This window comes from Carcharhinus amblyrhynchos, chromosome 9, assembly GCF_965287045.1.
Source record: "Carcharhinus amblyrhynchos chromosome 9, sCarAmb.v2.hapA, whole genome shotgun sequence".
Taxonomy (NCBI): domain Eukaryota; kingdom Metazoa; phylum Chordata; class Chondrichthyes; order Carcharhiniformes; family Carcharhinidae; genus Carcharhinus; species Carcharhinus amblyrhynchos.
Window position 1 is genome coordinate 69940420 of NC_137332.1, and position 16457 is coordinate 69956876.

The 16457-nt window shown below is 39.9% G+C and overlaps 1 protein-coding gene across 3 annotated transcripts in view; it reads left to right on the top strand.

The window, feature by feature from the left end:
* The window catches only part of suco (SUN domain containing ossification factor), a 77008-nt gene extending 67672 nt beyond the window's left edge, over positions 1-9336 (top strand). For all 3 annotated transcript variants that reach the window (XM_080195915.1, XM_080195916.1, XM_080195917.1), the window contains 6 exons: positions 1126-1213; positions 3011-3115; positions 3490-3644; positions 5691-5782; positions 7393-7451; positions 7610-9336. In XM_080195915.1, coding sequence (XP_080052041.1) covers positions 1126-1213; positions 3011-3115; positions 3490-3644; positions 5691-5782; positions 7393-7451; positions 7610-8053 — 943 coding nt within the window. In that variant the 3' untranslated portion in view covers positions 8054-9336. The remainder of the gene's footprint in view (positions 1-1125; positions 1214-3010; positions 3116-3489; positions 3645-5690; positions 5783-7392; positions 7452-7609) is intronic.
* The last annotated feature ends 7121 nt before the right edge of the window (positions 9337-16457 follow it).

Sequence of the window (16457 nt, forward strand, 5' to 3'; positions counted from 1 at the left end):
CTTTAAATTCTTTACAATTAGTGGAAATATTTTGAAGATGTGGGGTGGGGGGGAATTTCTTTTGGCACTTTGCTAGTCGTTTCAATCGCCAGTTGAACCTTCTCTTTAATGCAGCCCCATTTCATACACATTTCACTTTCTGCCTTTTTGGTGTCAAACTTCCAGCTCCTCCCCATCCTGCTAAATCTTAGAATCTTTAAGGTGGCAGTATTTGATTTTAGCTCCGAACATATCTGTTTAAAAAAAAATCCTATTTCTCGGGCTCAGCCTTTCTTGCACTAAAATGACACTGAAATTATTACTAAGCCTTAGTTATTGGTAAACAGTAATAGATACTGTCTTTTCAAATTATGTTAAATTAATGAACTTTGATGTTTGCATGACTGGCTTCGTGATTCTGTTAGCTTCATTAATTCAGTAATCATACTAATGTAAACTTTGCGAGTGAGTCAGTGATGGCCATTGAGTCAGAGGATGCATTACAAAGCAGCAACCTTTACTGGCCTTTCCTCTATCATAGAACCATAGAAAATAGGAGCAGGAGTTAGGCCATTTTTCCCTTCAAGTCTGCTCCACCATTCAATATACTCATGGCTGATCCTCTATCTCAAGACATTACTGCTCTCTACCCATATCTCTTGACACCTTTAGTCTAAAAATCTGTTTTTTAAATATATTTAGTGACTTAGTCTCCACAGCCGTCCCTGGTGGAGAATTCCTCAGTTTCACCAGTCTGAGTTAAGTTTCTCCTCCTCCTCAGCCCTAAATGCTATATCCTGAGACCGTGACTCTGTCTCATCTATCCAGCCCTGTCAGAATTTTGTGTTTCATTAGATTTCCCCCTCATTCTTCTAATTTCAAGTAAGTACAGGCCCCATGTGACCCAATCTCTCATAACAATCCTGCCATCCCAGAAATTAGTGTGGCGAAGTGGATAGCTTCATATTGTTCACATTATGCTAATCTGCCATGTATTTGCCCACTCACTCAACTTGCCTATATCACCCTGAAACCGCTTAATACCCTCCACACCACTCTCATTCTCAAGTTTTGTGTCATCAACAAATTTGGAAATATCAAGTTCTGCCATTGTTTTCTTGAGAAATATTATGTTTTGCTTTCTAGGTATCGCAAACAAATGGAAGAAATGCAGAAGGCATTTAACAAGACCATTATAAAGCTACAAAATACTTCAAGAATAGCAGAGGAGAAGGTATTTTATAATAATACTTCCAAAAGAATACCCAGAAATCTGCTGATTTTAGTATGTTATTATGTATTCAGGCCCACAAATCAGGAAGGCTCTGAGTTGACTGAGACCAGCAGTGCAACTGTTGGCCCTAATCTATGCGTATTCCCTCATTAGTCTTTTCTCTCTTGTGATTTTTATTAATTCTCTTCATAACTGTCCTTTCCCTTGTGTCTGTCTGTCTGTCTGTCTGTCTAAATCTACCTTTTAATTCTGCCACTCTGTCTAGTTCTTGGGTCTTCCCAAGCTCGACTGTGTTCCCTACTGCATTTTGGCTGGATTATGTGGCCAGAGACAGCAATCATATTCACTGCTGATCTCTGAAATCCACCAGTAAAATCCTATTTTCCGACAGTTTAAATATGGTGACACTTTAAAAAGATCTCTTGGCATGCAGCAGCAGTGATGTCACACTGCAATAAGCAACCATTTGGATTGAAGTATTCTCAGACAGCAATCAGAAAATTGAAAAACAGTAAATACCTTCATTTTTATTTTGGCACCTGAAAATTTAAATAACCGAATGGATTTAGCAAAAAAAATCAATAGAAACAGAACTTTGAAAAGAATTTCTAAGAATGTAAAATTTCCCATTGTACTGAACAAATTTGACATTACACAAATATAAAATTAGCTTTCCAGGACCAGTAAGGGTATTTAGCAATAATTATGAATTTAGTTCACTATTTTTTTAAAAAATTACACCCGTTCACCAAAATAAAACTTTTTCAAGTTTTCCATAGTGAGACTAACAGCATAATGGACATTTTCATCAATTCATGAATTTTCCCATTGATTCTACAAGGGGAGGGGCACAAGAAGTGCAAACTTTGGAGGAGCAGAGAATCACTGTCAGCAGTTTCTGGATTTTCATGTTTTGTGCATGTGCTGACTCCAGAAGTTGCTGTCAGTTTCGATTATGTAATGATGGTGATTAATAGTTTCAACTGTCAACACCACTGCAAAATCTGGGTTTTAACTTGCCTCTGACAAAGGATTACGGTAAAACACATTTCTTCTCGCAAATAGAAGCTTTCATTGGAGCCATACCCATGTTTCCTGTTGCTTTCAATGTGTTTGATTCACTGATCAAATGTTACCAGGTGGGTGGCACAGTAGTTAGCACTGTTGCCTCACAGCGCCAAGGACCAGGGTTCAATTCCTGGCATAGGTCACTCCATGTGGAGTTTCCATATTCTCCCCGTGTCTGCGTGAGTTTCCTCTGGATGCTCCGGTTTCCTCCCACAGTCTGAAAGATGTGCTGGTTAGATGCATTGCCCCAAACAAGCACTGGAGTGTGATGGCTAGGGTAATTTCACACTAACTTCATTGTTAATGTAAGCCTTACTTGTGACTAATAAATTAACAACTTTACCTCTAGAAATTGCTGTTTGGTCAATTTAAAAATAAAATTAATCTTTTCCACTGCCCAGTTGACTTGACTTGTACTCAGATCGATCAAATAACATTTAATGGAGGAAGTTGTATTTTCAGTGTTTGAGAATCATCTGCACTTTTAAAAATAAATTGTGGATTGAAGTAAGCAGGTCTGTTTTTCCTCATTCCCATGGGGAAAACTGTTCAAAACAAAACCTAGTTCAAAGCATGCAAAGTTGAGTAGAATTCTATAGCTTTAAAAATAACATTTTTTTAAAAAAGCAGGTAGAGCTTTTATGTCCCGGTGTTTGTTTATTGATTTCAATTTGGAAATATTTGCGGCAGCAATTTGCTTGCTGATTGTTCTGATATCTTTCAATACAGGATCAGCGTCAAACTGAAGCAATTGGTTTGCTACAGGGGCAGCTTGCAAACATGACAGAACTGGTGAAAAATCTATCCGAAACGGTGAAAAAATTAGACCATGAGGTAAATAATTTTTAAAGCACTTATTAATTGGTATTGTGAAATTATATAGAAACTTTCGCATCCTGGTTTGAATATGACTGTTTTGATTAAATTGCATTATTTAACTGGATTCCTCCCATGCTTTACAATTAAATGGCTAGAACAATATTGGTGCATAATGCCCTTCGTTCCTTTTACAAAATTACAAATCCTGCTTGGAAGAAGCTGTCTCTTGTGGTGTCAGCAAAATGTATACTTAAGATGTAAAATGACAAATTCAGGATAGCAAATTCTGCAGTTCCTTGAGCTAAATGAAGAAACTTCTTTGATAGGTAAATATTTATAATACTGACAGTAATTTCTGATTTAAACATTTCAAATATATTTCCTACCAGGTTTCTGATCGTCAGAGCTACCTCGTGGTTTCCTTAGCTGTTTGTATCATTCTGGCTGTACTACTCTGTGTGCAGCGTTGCTGGAACAACCCTATGTCACAAGGTGTTCACTCACCTACAGTTCCCAAAAGCAATCACTACCCAAGCCCAAAAAGGTAATTGTTTTATTTTTTGTATGATTGCAGCTTGAGACTGGATAGCAGTTTTAAATAGAAGCTAGTACCAGAAAGATGTATCTTTTCATCTTCAGTGGAAACTTGTAGCAAAACTCTACCTTAAATGAGATTTGTAGAAAATGTACACGCTTGGGCAAATACACCTCAAGTTTAAGATGCTGCGGTGACAGTGGTTAGTACTGCTACCTCTCAGTACCAGGGACCTGCGTTTCTTCCTGGCTTGGATCACTGTGGAGTTTGCACGCTCGCCCATGCCTGCGTTGGTTTCCTCGTGCAGTCTGAAAGATATGCTGGTTTGGAGCATTGGGCATGCTAAGTCCTCCTTCAGTGTACCTGAACAGGCACCAGAGTATGGTGATTAGACGATTTTCACAATGACTTCATTGCAGTGTTAACGTAAGCCTACTTGTGACAATAATAAATTTTTAAACTAAATCAATGATTTCAAGTGCTCAGTGTATGTATTGCATTGAGAAATAGAATGCAAGAGGGAATGAGAATGCACCTTGCCACAACTCGGCTGATATCTGCATACGCAACTAATCTCCCTTGCAGTGGGTGAGGGAAAACTTTTTACAGCCTTGTGTCTCATACTGAAGTCTAACATGCAAAAACGTACAAATTGCACACTTGTGCAGTGTGTCAGTAAGATATTGTGCTAACATTACTGATCACAATATATAAACAAGTTTTTGATTTTTAAAACTTGTTGGTCTGAGAAGTTTGAAATAAAGAGATCAAGTCTGACTATCCTTTAGTTTGATGCTGGTTTGCTTTAGTAAATATTCCAACATAGTTCATGCAAACCAGTACTATTTTTACTGTGGGCAGATAGTATCACCAAGCCAGGCAACAGTTTCTACAGGAGCTAAATTAAATTCTGAGCCCTTCACTGAATTTTGTCTGGGGACAGTCTCCAGTGAGGAGAGTCATTGGTTGTGGTCTACAATAGCTGCAGTCCTGGCTCCCTACAAGGCCCCACTGTGTCACTCTACTGCACAAACGCCATGACCAATGTGGAAATGGTTGAGTGGTGCCTGATTTTGGCATGGCAGGTTGAAGGAGGTTGGGGGAAAAAAACTAGAATAAAAGGGCAGATCTATTACTTAAACTCCAAGAGCTTATTTGCCTGAGCCACACACAAATTTTGACTGAGACCCTGTCCGCATGCTGCTGAAATATTACTTTGACTTTTGGAATGTAGGATGGACCGTCTTTTACTTACTTGATTTTCCTTCTCATTTCTGGGGAAGTATCTGGCCTTCACTTGCCATGATTTCGATCATGAGTTCAGCAGTGTTAAGGAACTGAAACCTCATGAACTCCAGCTCTTCAACATTAAAAATTTGAAATCAGTTGCAGACTACTTACTATTCTACTTTGGTTTGTTTTGAGAGGTTTATATGGGAAGATTTTTTAGATGGACTTTAAAGGGATGCCATGTTAAATGCTTCCTGCTTAAGGGTAACCATGCTTTAGAATTGTGTATAAAATAAATTATTTGCAACAGTTTTTGGTGATTTAAAGTTTTATTTAGTGTCACAAGTGGGCTTATTAACACTGCAGTGATGTTATTGTGAAAATCCCCTAAGTCAAACAGAGTAACAGTCACGACAATTGTGTTTTGTAACTTTTTTGTTCAGTGAAGGGAATAAATGGGATGCTTTTAGTAAAAATTGTATTGCAGATTTTTGTTGTACCACATTGTGTGAAAATATTTCTGCTGTAGTTGGTGCAGTATTTCTCTTGGCGTTACAGCACAGTTCCTCACATTATGGATATTTGGCTGAGTTTACAAGTTCAGGCCATTATTAAATCACTGTGGGCTGATGGCTGCCCTGTATCCCGGAACTGAATTAGAAAGAATTTTGATTTTTGGACTTCAAAATATAGTGAAGTTCCTGAAGTTTATTCTTGTAATAAAATTGTTCTTTATTTTCTTTAGCGACTTGTGCGCTTAAGATAACATAAGAAAAATATGTTTAATGAAGGCAATCCTGATTTAACAACTTTTTTATTGTATAGATGTTTTTCTTCGTATGATGACATGAATCTTCGCAGACGAACTTCGTTCCCCCTTGTTCGTTCAAAGTCTTTTCAGTTACCTGCAACAGAAGGTGAAATATTTAAAGTTATCCTAAGTTACTTATACAAGCCAACAACTGAATTTGAAACCTGAGCAGTACCTATATGAAATCTTCTGTTAATATTTGCACTGGCTTATTTTTAATGTTTTTCTTCCCTCATTATTTATTAGCACATGGTAATCAACAAGAGAGGAGTTTATCATCACCAGAGGAAAGGTTCAGGGCCGAGCACAGTAAATCAGTCAGTGGAGGAGATATATCATCGGAAGGCAGTACAGTTCGAGGCAACTCAGTGCGAGCAGAATCTTTTCTTTAACTATATTTTGCTGAATAAAAGTTGTACTTCAGTGATTTGACAACAGCAATATGTGAGAGAACTTTAGTGCTAAGGACAATCATTAGCATATGTGAGCTGTTTTCCTGTTGCAGGTTTGAAGGCAATTTTTAAAATTCCTTTGCTTATTGTTGCACCTAACTAAATTTCAAAAATAATTTGGAATTCAGCACCCATTTTAGAATGAGTGAACATACAAGACTCCTCTGAATTGCAAGCAAGATAGTCGCAAGATAGAAAAGTGGTTGTTATGGGAACGTTAATGCAGACATTGTGATTAAAAATTCTTCAAATCACATGATGTCTTGCTATTTTAATCCAATCATTAAATGCCTAGTTGTTTTACTAAGCCCCTCGAGGGAAAGAAGTTTCCTATTATACCTGATCGGACCTGTATGTGACTCCAATTTGGTTGACCATTACTTACCCAGTGAAGCAGCCTGGCAAACCACTCAATTTGGTTCAAACCACTGCAAAGAACATGGCCAGTAGCATTTCAAAAAGCAGCATGTTATCACCTCTGGAAAATGCCAGCCATGTTCGTGATCCCTCACGTGGAATATAAATGATTTTTTTCTCTAACTCAGACTATAATTACCAAAGGTATTGGGTTACTTAGCAATTTAAACAGCTCTTGTCTTAAATTTGTCTGATCTCCAGGCCATTTGCATTAGAACATTTTTGCTTCCTTAATACATTTTCCTTTCTGCTTCCAAGAGAGGAGCTCAATGTAAAGTCAAAATGCTTAAAATGATGAGGTAGAAGAAAAGTGCAGTTGAACTTTTCCATCTGCTGCATCATATTCAACTCTCCATTAATGCTATTGAAATAGGAAAAAAAAACTCAATGGGCTTATTTTAATGCAGCTGTACTTGCTTAAAGGTTGAATTTCTTGGAATTATTCTGCTTTGTTGAATATTTGGGTTGGATTTGCCAAGAGGCAGGTTGAAGGATTGTTTAAGACATAATGTTTTCTCTCCAGAAAAGTAGAGAAGAGAATTGGTATTGTGAAAGTAGGGATAAACAGGTGGCTGGCTAAGCCAGATTCACTGTATACAAACTCTAAAGAGCAGCTCAATGCTTTTTTTCCCTCACTTTAAATTCTCAAGTAATTTAAACTTTATTGCGAGGAGATGAAATTTGTTGCATTATGTTCTCTTTAGGCAAGTGAAAACACACTAACTTTAATAGGCAAATTGCAAATTTACTTAAGTCTCCCTTTAGAAGTGAGTCAATAAATGTGAATCCTTGTTTTACCCAGGTCACAGATTGCTAATATCTATACCAATTTCTATTCTTTCCTTAGTGGGTCCAGATGACTTGTATATTGTAGAACCACTAAAGTTTTTACAAGACAATAAAAAGGTATTGTGCTATTTATCTTAATATATTTTTGACTCAAGTTTTAACTGTAGCTAATAGTAGATGACCAGACTACCAGACTAGCAGAAAGGACATGTAGCAAGATATTTTCATTGAGTTTGCAAAAGTTGTGAATTCTTATTTGTGATTTTTTTTATTAGAAAAAACGCGGCAAAACAAAAATTGAGAAGGTTCACACTATAAAACCCACAGAGTCTGTAATCCCAATGGTTAATGGAGGAATAAAACCTTGCAAACCTCTTTCAAATCCAAGTGACTTTTCTAGCACGGGTGTTGTATACAGTTCTTCTCATAAAGGTCCTCCATCTGAAGGGGGTTCAGAGACCTCGTCGCAATCAGAGGAATCTTATTTTTGCGGCATTTCAGCGTGCACAAGCCTCTGTAATGGACAACCGCAAAAGACTAAAACTGAAAAACGATCTTTGAAAAGGAAGAAGTCAAAGGTCACAAATCAAGGGAAGTTCATTAGTAACTTGATACAGACTAAATCGGGATCAATGCCAAGTTTGCATGATATAATAAAAGGAAACAAGGATATTACAGTGGGAGCATTTGGTGTCACAACAGTTTCGGGCCACGTGTGATTGTGATTTAATGACTCGGATTGGAACTGCCTCTTCCTATTCTGTGTTTATGGTTTACAAGGTGCTTTCAGCCTTGCAATGCCTGAACTTCATGCTACTAATCTACTGCTACGAGAGTCTGTCTTCAGGGTGGAGAGAGTTGCACTTTTTTAGCTGTCGTTAATGGGAAGCAACACTCTAAGTCAATTTTGAAAGGGCACATGAGACAGAAGAAGAATCTCCCAGATCTTCTGCAAAGAGATGCAGTGGAATTAACTGGATTAAGAATCAGTATAACTAATTGGTTACAGATGGAACAGGGATTAATGCATACTTTCTGCATCGAGCTGTATTCCTCGTTCTTGCACCTTTCCATATTTGTGCCTTTGTATATTTATAACGTAGCTGAAAGATGGAGATATTCAATCTCTGGTTCCCCTTGTGTTCAGCTTTCCTTTTAATTATACAGAATTTGACAGTGTAACACTATAGTGCTGTAGAGATGGTCTGCACACAGTCAGATGGACGTCAATTCCAAAAAGTCAAATGGTAATGGGAAGGGGTTCTGATGAAATTATTTTTCTGCAAATCAGCATCAAATTCAGTTCATTGTAGGTGAGTCGACTACTTCTAAATTGGCTACAGATTTGTATGACCTGGTACTTTCACATCCTGGTACAGTGTTTTTATTTTCTGATGCGTATATATATATATTAGAGAGGTAATGTGTGAAAGTGAATTTTTTTTTGAATGTATATATTTGTGAACGAATGAGTTGAGTGTTCGAGGAGAGCATTCTTTAATGGTGAAACATACATGAGATGTCCAATCGTTAACTTATAGTTCAATGTGCACTTTCACTTTTTTTTTATTCCAGTGTCTTTTGCTGAATTGAAGTTTGTCATATCCTGTAATGTAACTAATTTAATACTGGATTTCATGTGTTCCATACCCTGCCCAGCTCGAGCCCCCACCAAGTTTGCCTCTGCTGGCAGTAATCTTACCTGGCTGATCTGCACATTAGCCACTCACAGCACTTGAGGACCGTTTGTTATGGGTCTTTGCGAACAGGTCTAAAGTTAATTGACGTTATTTATATGTTTTTAAAATTTGTCGTTTTGAGTGCTATGCACAACACTGTGGAACAGGAGCATAATGTGACTGCAGAGCTGTAGTGCCATTAGAAAACTGTGAATTTCTAAATAAAACTGAACACTTTATTGTCTTTACTCTGTTAAAATAAGTTGAATTTCCTTTGCCCTTTTTTTATTAGATCCAGGAACTAATAAAAAGAATTAAACATTTGTTTGTTTTTGTTACTAATGCAAACAAACTAACGGGTGGTCAACATTTCATGGATGATGTTTATTCTTGCCATCATTTATGTTGCATTCGCAATCACTGGCACTTTTTCCCAAGTGACTGAAGCTATTTCAATGTACTAGTGCAAGGTTTTGTAGAACCCTGAAGTTCCATGGGAGGTTTCCAGGCGTTCCACAGCAGGCAGGTTGTATAAAATTTGGAAAAAAATGCTGCAAAACTGCTCGTCTAATCAGAGACTGCGTGGATAGCTGAGTGACTAGGAAAACAGGAGAGAAAACAGGCCTTGGACCATCAGCATGTAAGAGAAAGGGTTTATATGCAAGAATGTTCCAGCCGCACTCATCCCATTAAAAATGGCTAAAAGGTATGACTTGATTTCAAAAGTTCTTAAACATACACACTTCACAATAGAAAAGACTTCCATATATATTGGGTTTTGTTCCTTTTTTAACCATTGTGCAAGAACAATAATTCTGTTGTGAATTAACTCTTCAATATAAAAATGTTTCTCAGGAGTTCCATCAGTACTTTTGGGAGGTCAAAAGGGTTCCATGGCTGGAAAGTTTGGGAAACCTTTTGAGTGTGAGATCACGTGGTGTTTGCGGATTTGATCAGTATGCAAAAGATTAGTACTATGGACTGAGACTTGCCCTGTGCTTGACTTGCAGCTGATAATTCTCTCATCAGTTTGATGCTGAATTTCCCAAATTAATTCCAGCCCTATTAATATACATGATCCACTCCTCCTCTTGATGACTGTCATGATGGTTGAAACAAAAACCTTTCTGAAAAGTATAAATATGTTCTTTTTCTTTCTTACTACCTCGAACATGTATCATTGTATTTTTTTCTGAAGTCTTGCACTTTCCCAATACTGTTCTCTCTCTTCTTTGTTTTCTCTCCCCACTTTGCGCTCACACCCTCAGCATGTTCCTTCTCTTCTAATCTGCTACTTGCCAACCCTGGCTAGTTTCTGTTTCTATTTTTGTCATTCTACCCATGTTGTTACTGCTGGCCAACTTCAGAGCAGTCTACAAATTCAAACAGGCAATTGTTTAACTAAGCAGTTGTTGCAGTAGAAGCCTGGCAGTGTTCTATTTGGTAATCCTACAAGAGAGACTTTTGTTTAATTTTTTTGTGCTGATTTTTCACCAATTTCATTAGATTTTGTGCCCTTGCATATCCATTGCCCATCTTGGACTTTGACCGTTAACAGTTGCTTGTTGTTGGAACATGATACGGAGTGGTTTGAGACTAACACGTTCAAGGTTGTCTTGTTGAAATAAGGGACAATTGGATGAATTCTGCTCCAGCAGAGCTCTTTTGCAAATCAAATGCCTCTTAACCAAATACCCATAGCATTTCATTCAAGTCCACAAACCAGAGTCCAGAATGATACCAATCTTTCAAGCTGTCTAGTCACACCACATTCCTGGTTTTAACTTTGATACACAATTGATAACCTCTATTAAAACAGGAGTAGCATAAGAGAGGCTAGTGTGTTGCTCAGCATCTACAACAACAAATACTCACCTGTAATGAATGAAACTTGATTAATTTAAAAGGATGTGTTTTTGGCTTCATTACCAATAAGCACATTTTTTAGTCCAGTCCTGAGTCCACAAGCTGCAAAATTAAAAGTTAAGCACTTTTTAACTTGTGTTACATCTACAAGTTGACATTCTGGAATTAAAAAAAATTCTGAGCATAGAATCCCTACAAAGCAGAAGGAGGCCATTTGGCTTAGCAAACCTGCACTGACAACAATCCCACCCAGGTCCTATCCATCTATTTACCCTTCTCACCCCCCTCCCCCGCAAACTAAGGGAATTTAGCATAGCCAATCAATCTAATCTGCACAGCTTTGGAGTGTGGGAGAAGCCAAAGCAGCTGGAGGAAATAAACCTAGTCACTGGGAGAACGTGCAAATTCCACGGTGACACAAAGCCAGAATTGAACCTGGGTCCATGGTACTAAGACAGCAGTGCTAACCACTGTGCCACCTAGTTGCAGATCTTAAACTTGCAATTAATGTTATATCAAAATGAAACTTCAGTTGATTAGTGATTTGTGAATATTTTCCTGCACTTGTTGACAAACTGCATCAGGTGTTTTTCCATCAAACAGCCAGTTGGAAATAGAATTTACCCATTTCCTTTCAATTTAAATAGTTACTCGTGTGCTTTATCTAGCAGCTGAAAATGTGTTGAGGTAATGCTGCTCTGTTCCAACATGGAATGCTGTAGCGCAGCAGATACTTAGACAATTAAGAATTGACGAGCAATAGAAGGATGGGGACCTTTTTCTGCATTGTGGCAGTTGAGTTTGTTTTTAAGCTTTCTGCCTCTGTTTAGTTTAAGTCAAATCTAGGACTTCACTGAGTTGCAAAACTCATTAGTACAAGCATAATACCTCTGAGCTATGAGACATTTCTCAAATAAGTCAGTAGGTGGTGCCAGTGCAATTGTGAATAAACAAGTTGAGGTCAATTTTAATCAGAAGATATCTCCTTATAAACAGAATGAGGTGAAAGACGACTATAGCCTAAAAATATTAAGGCTGCAAAATTCAGCTCCTTTTTTTTGTTTTTATTCCAATTCAATCAGATCAAATCCAATTCAGAGTCTCAAGTCGAGACATTCCCAATCCAAGCTGACAAGACGGGTCTCTCGCCTCCTGTCTTGGGCTTGATCTGTATGATCGAAACTGATTGGAGTAGGCTTAGTGCCCTCTCCAAGGCTTGATCTCATTTGCATCTTACCAAAAGGCCAAGGTGCCACTTTTTTCAAATGAAGCTAAAACATAACTTCATGACTTCAACCAACCAAGGATAGTATGTCAATGCTACACTTGATCTTCACCAACTCCATTGCCCTCAGTTTATTTCTGAGTACCATTTTGTCAATTAGTCTGCAGTGCATTGGTACTAGCCATGTCAGATGCCATTTTGGTGAGGCTTTACTGTTTCTGTTGGAGGTAAACAATTTTGGCATTAAAATCAAGTGTGTGCAAGCTGTGAGATAAAGGTATGAAGTGCTAAGTGTGAGAGTGGGATCAGGCATGTCAACATTCAGACTGAGGTTCATCTGAAAATCAGCAAAGGCTGATGGTGTGCAGCAAGTGGTGTTAAACTGCTGCCCCCAGTGATGGCTTTCTCCACCATGTAATCAGGGATTTTGCAAAAAACCTTCGACGATCAGGTCTCAAAATATATCACTTGTGGGGTAGCTTCTGATTCGCCCATCTTGTAAGAAGTCTCACAACACCAGGTTAAAATCCAACATATTTATTTGATAGCACATGCCATTAGCTTTTGGAGCACTGCTCCTTCATCATGGTCACCAAGCCTGCCAGCAAGCAGGATGAGTCTGACAACACCAGGTTTTAGTCCAACCTATTTATTTGATAATATACTCGCAAGCTTTCGGGTTAGTACCTATCCCGAAAGCTTGCGAGTATATTATCAAATAAATAGGTTGGACTAAAACCTGGTGTTGTCAGACTTTTCACTGTGTTTACGCCAGTCCAACGCCGGCATACCCACAGCAAGCAGGATGCCATTTTTAAAGGCTGCATCAGTGCAGAGAGCAAAGCGGTGCACCCAGGAAACCCCATGACACTGTCCCCCACTCTCTAGGCATTGCCTTCTGATACTACCCAGGCAGTGCTGGGATCAGGGTCCTGACATGACACTCTTCCTCCCTGAAATTCTCTGGGAGGCCTGCTCACCAAGAGAACGTGATTCAGGGCATTCTACCGTCACGCTGCTATGAATGGATTTTCTGATGGGGGTGTGGGGTGAAGATATAGTAATATATTCAAATGATGTTCCTGATGTTCAACATCAGGAAACTCACCCTGGCACTGGTTATGGGGGAGGGGATAATCATATCACTGGTATCATATCACAGTCATTTCTGGTGCAGATGGAGGAGGAGAAAGTGGGTTCCCGGACGCGCGTCCTTTGTTTGAACAGAGGGGAGTACGGTAGGATGAGAGAAGAATTGGCGAATGTGGACTGGGAAGCGTGTTGGAAGGTAGGTCTGCTGAGGAGCAGTGGAGGATCTTTTAAGGAGATCTTTCTTGGTGCTCAGCAGAAATTTATTCCGATGGTCAAAAAGGACAGTAGGAGGAGAGGTAATAAGCCGTGGATAACGAAGGAGGTGAAGGAAAGTGTTAAATTAAAATCGGAGGCGTTTAGAGTAGCGAAGAGGATTGGGAGAGGTTTAAATGTCAACAAAGATTGACAAAGAAGATGGTAAAGAAGGGTAGGAGAAACTATGAAGCTGGGCTTGCGCTTAATATAAAAAAGGATAGCAAGAGTTTTTATAAATATATAAAAAGGAAGAGGCTGGCTAGGGTGAACGTTGGTCCCTTAGAGGATGAGAAGGGGGACTTAGTGGTAGGGGATGGGGATATGGCTGAGGTCCTGAATAACTTTTTTGTTTCTGTCTTCACGGAGGAGGACGTGAATAATTTGCCGGGTGTTAGAGATGGAAAGGTGGTAGGACTGGAGGGTCTTAATGACATTACTGTTACTAGAGAGGAGGTGCTCGACAGACTGGAGGGACTGATTGTGGACAAGTTGCCAGGACTGGATGGAATGCATCCGAGGGTTCTGAAAGAAATGGCGGAGGTGATAGTGGATGCCTTGGTTATTTTCCAGACATCGCTGGATTCCGGGGAAGTGCCGGAAGATTGGAAAGCGGCTAATGTTACGCCGTTGTTTAAGAAGGGTGCCAGGCAAAAGGCAGGGAATTATAGGCCGGTTAGTTTAACGTCTGTTGTAGGTAAAATGTTAGAATCCGTCATCAAGGAGGAAATAGCGAGGCATCTTGAGAGGAATTGCTTGATAGAGCAGACGCAGCACGGTTTTGTTAAAGGGAAGTCGTGTCTGACAAATTTACTGGAGTTCTATGAGGATGTGTCTAGGGCGGTGGATAGAGGAGAGCCGGTGGATGTGGTCTGTCTTGATTTTCAGAAGGTGTTTGACAAGGTACCTCACAGGAGGTTATTGCAGAAGGTCAGGGGACAGGGAGTTGGGGGTAGGGTGTTAGTGTGGATAGAGGATTGGTTGTCAAATAGGAGGCAGAGAGTGGGGGTCAATGGGTGCTATTCGGATTGGCGGATGGTGACTAGTGGAGTGCCTCGGGTCGGTGCTGGGGCCTCAGCTATTTACCATTTATATAGATGATCTGGAGGAGGGAACCGAGTGTATGGTGTCGAAATTTGCTGATGACACCAAGATTGGAGGAAAGGCAAACTGTGTAGAGGGTGTGGAGAGTCTACAGAAGGATCTAGATAGGCTGGGCGAATGGGCCAGGAAATGGCAAATGGAATTTAATGTTGGCAAGTGCGAGGTGGTCCACTTTGATAGGAACAATGGTAGGAAGGATTATCACTTACGTGGCGAAAAACTGCAGCAGGCGACGGTGCAGAGGGACCTTGGGGTCCTTGTGCATGAGTTGCAAAAACCCAGCTTGCAGGTGCTGCAGGTGATCAGGAAGGCGAATGGGATGCTGGCCTTCATAGCGAGGGGGATTGAATATAAAAGTAGGGAGGTCTTGCTGCGGCTGTATAGGGCATTGTTGAGGCCGCAGCTGGAGTACTGTGTGCAGTTTTGGGCGCCGTACTTATGCAAGGATATTTTGGCCTTGGAGGGAGTGCAGAGGAGGTTTACTAGGCTGATGCCGGAGTTGAGGGGGTTGAGCTATGAGGAGAGGCTGAATAAACTAGGCTTGTACTCGTTAGAGTTTAGAAGAATGAGGGGAGATCTCATTGAGACGTATAAGATGATGAATGGGATGGATAGGATAGAGGTGGAGAGACTCTTCCCGCTCAAAGGATAATAGGACTAGGGGGCACAGCCTCAAGATAAAGGGGGGGTGGTTTAGAACGGAGTTGAGGAGGAACTTCTTCACTCAAAGGGTGGTGAATCTCTGGAATTCTCTGCCCGTTGAAGTGGTGGAGGCTACCTCGCTAAATATTTTTAAGACGCGGGTTGATGGGTTTTTGATAAGAGAGGGGATTAAGGGTTATGGGGAGAGGGTGGGAATGTGGAACTGAGCCACGACAGATCAGCCATGATCTTATTGAATGGCGGGGCAGGCTCGAAGGGCTAGATGGCCTACTCCTGCTCCTATTTCTTATGTTCTTATATCACGCTTTTACACTGACATAAAATATGACTTAGCAATCCTTGTCAAGTTCGTTCTCCTTATTGAACCCGCCTGACACACGAATAGAAAATCTTGGTCCTTCAGTCTGAGTAAAGGTTAATATTGACTGTTGGTTGGTGAGCACTGGGGGTATCATGCAGTTGATGGGACATTGTGTTTGAAGATGCATTAATTGCCTGTGACCCTCTTGCATGTGATCATTGAACTTCTGGCACTGCAACCAGGACCCTTGGGATAGAATCCTGGCTTTGGCCTTCCTGGATACTTGTTCCCACTGTCTTTATAAGCCCTATCAAGAGGGCTTCATGTGGCAGATGACTTCCATCTGCCTTGTGTGCCAATGTCTCCGATGCAGTGTAGAAAAGCCTTGACACTTGTGCATTTCTATTTCTTTCACAAGTGAACTCATTTTGAAATTACTTCCAGCATCTACACCAAGCAAAATGCACTTCCCCTTTTAAGAGCGACAATGAACCAATGCAAAGCTGAGAAAGGGTAGCACTAGATTTGGAACTGCTCTGCACACTTAGCAGTGGCTGCATGATAATCTAAATGAGCTGGCAGCATGTAGTTTGTGGGCTGCCTTCAACGAATGGGGATAATAGTGCATACCCTGCGTGGTAATGTAGTCCTACACAAAGAAGATGAGAATGATGAGAGTTTTTCAAGCTCATCAAAACTTGACTCTTGTATCTGAATTTGAGATAAGTAACCAAAAATGCTGGAAAAACCCAGGTCTGCTGGCGTGTATGGAGCGAAAACATAATTAAAATTTTAGTGGATGACCTTTCATCAGAATTTATAATGCATTATAAATTTGAGTCAAATATATGTCAGGGTTCATTGTCTTGAGCAAAATTTGATGGCAATGGATTGGGAATCAACCCTAGATACCTTGCAAATGATGTTTTCAAGTGTATTGC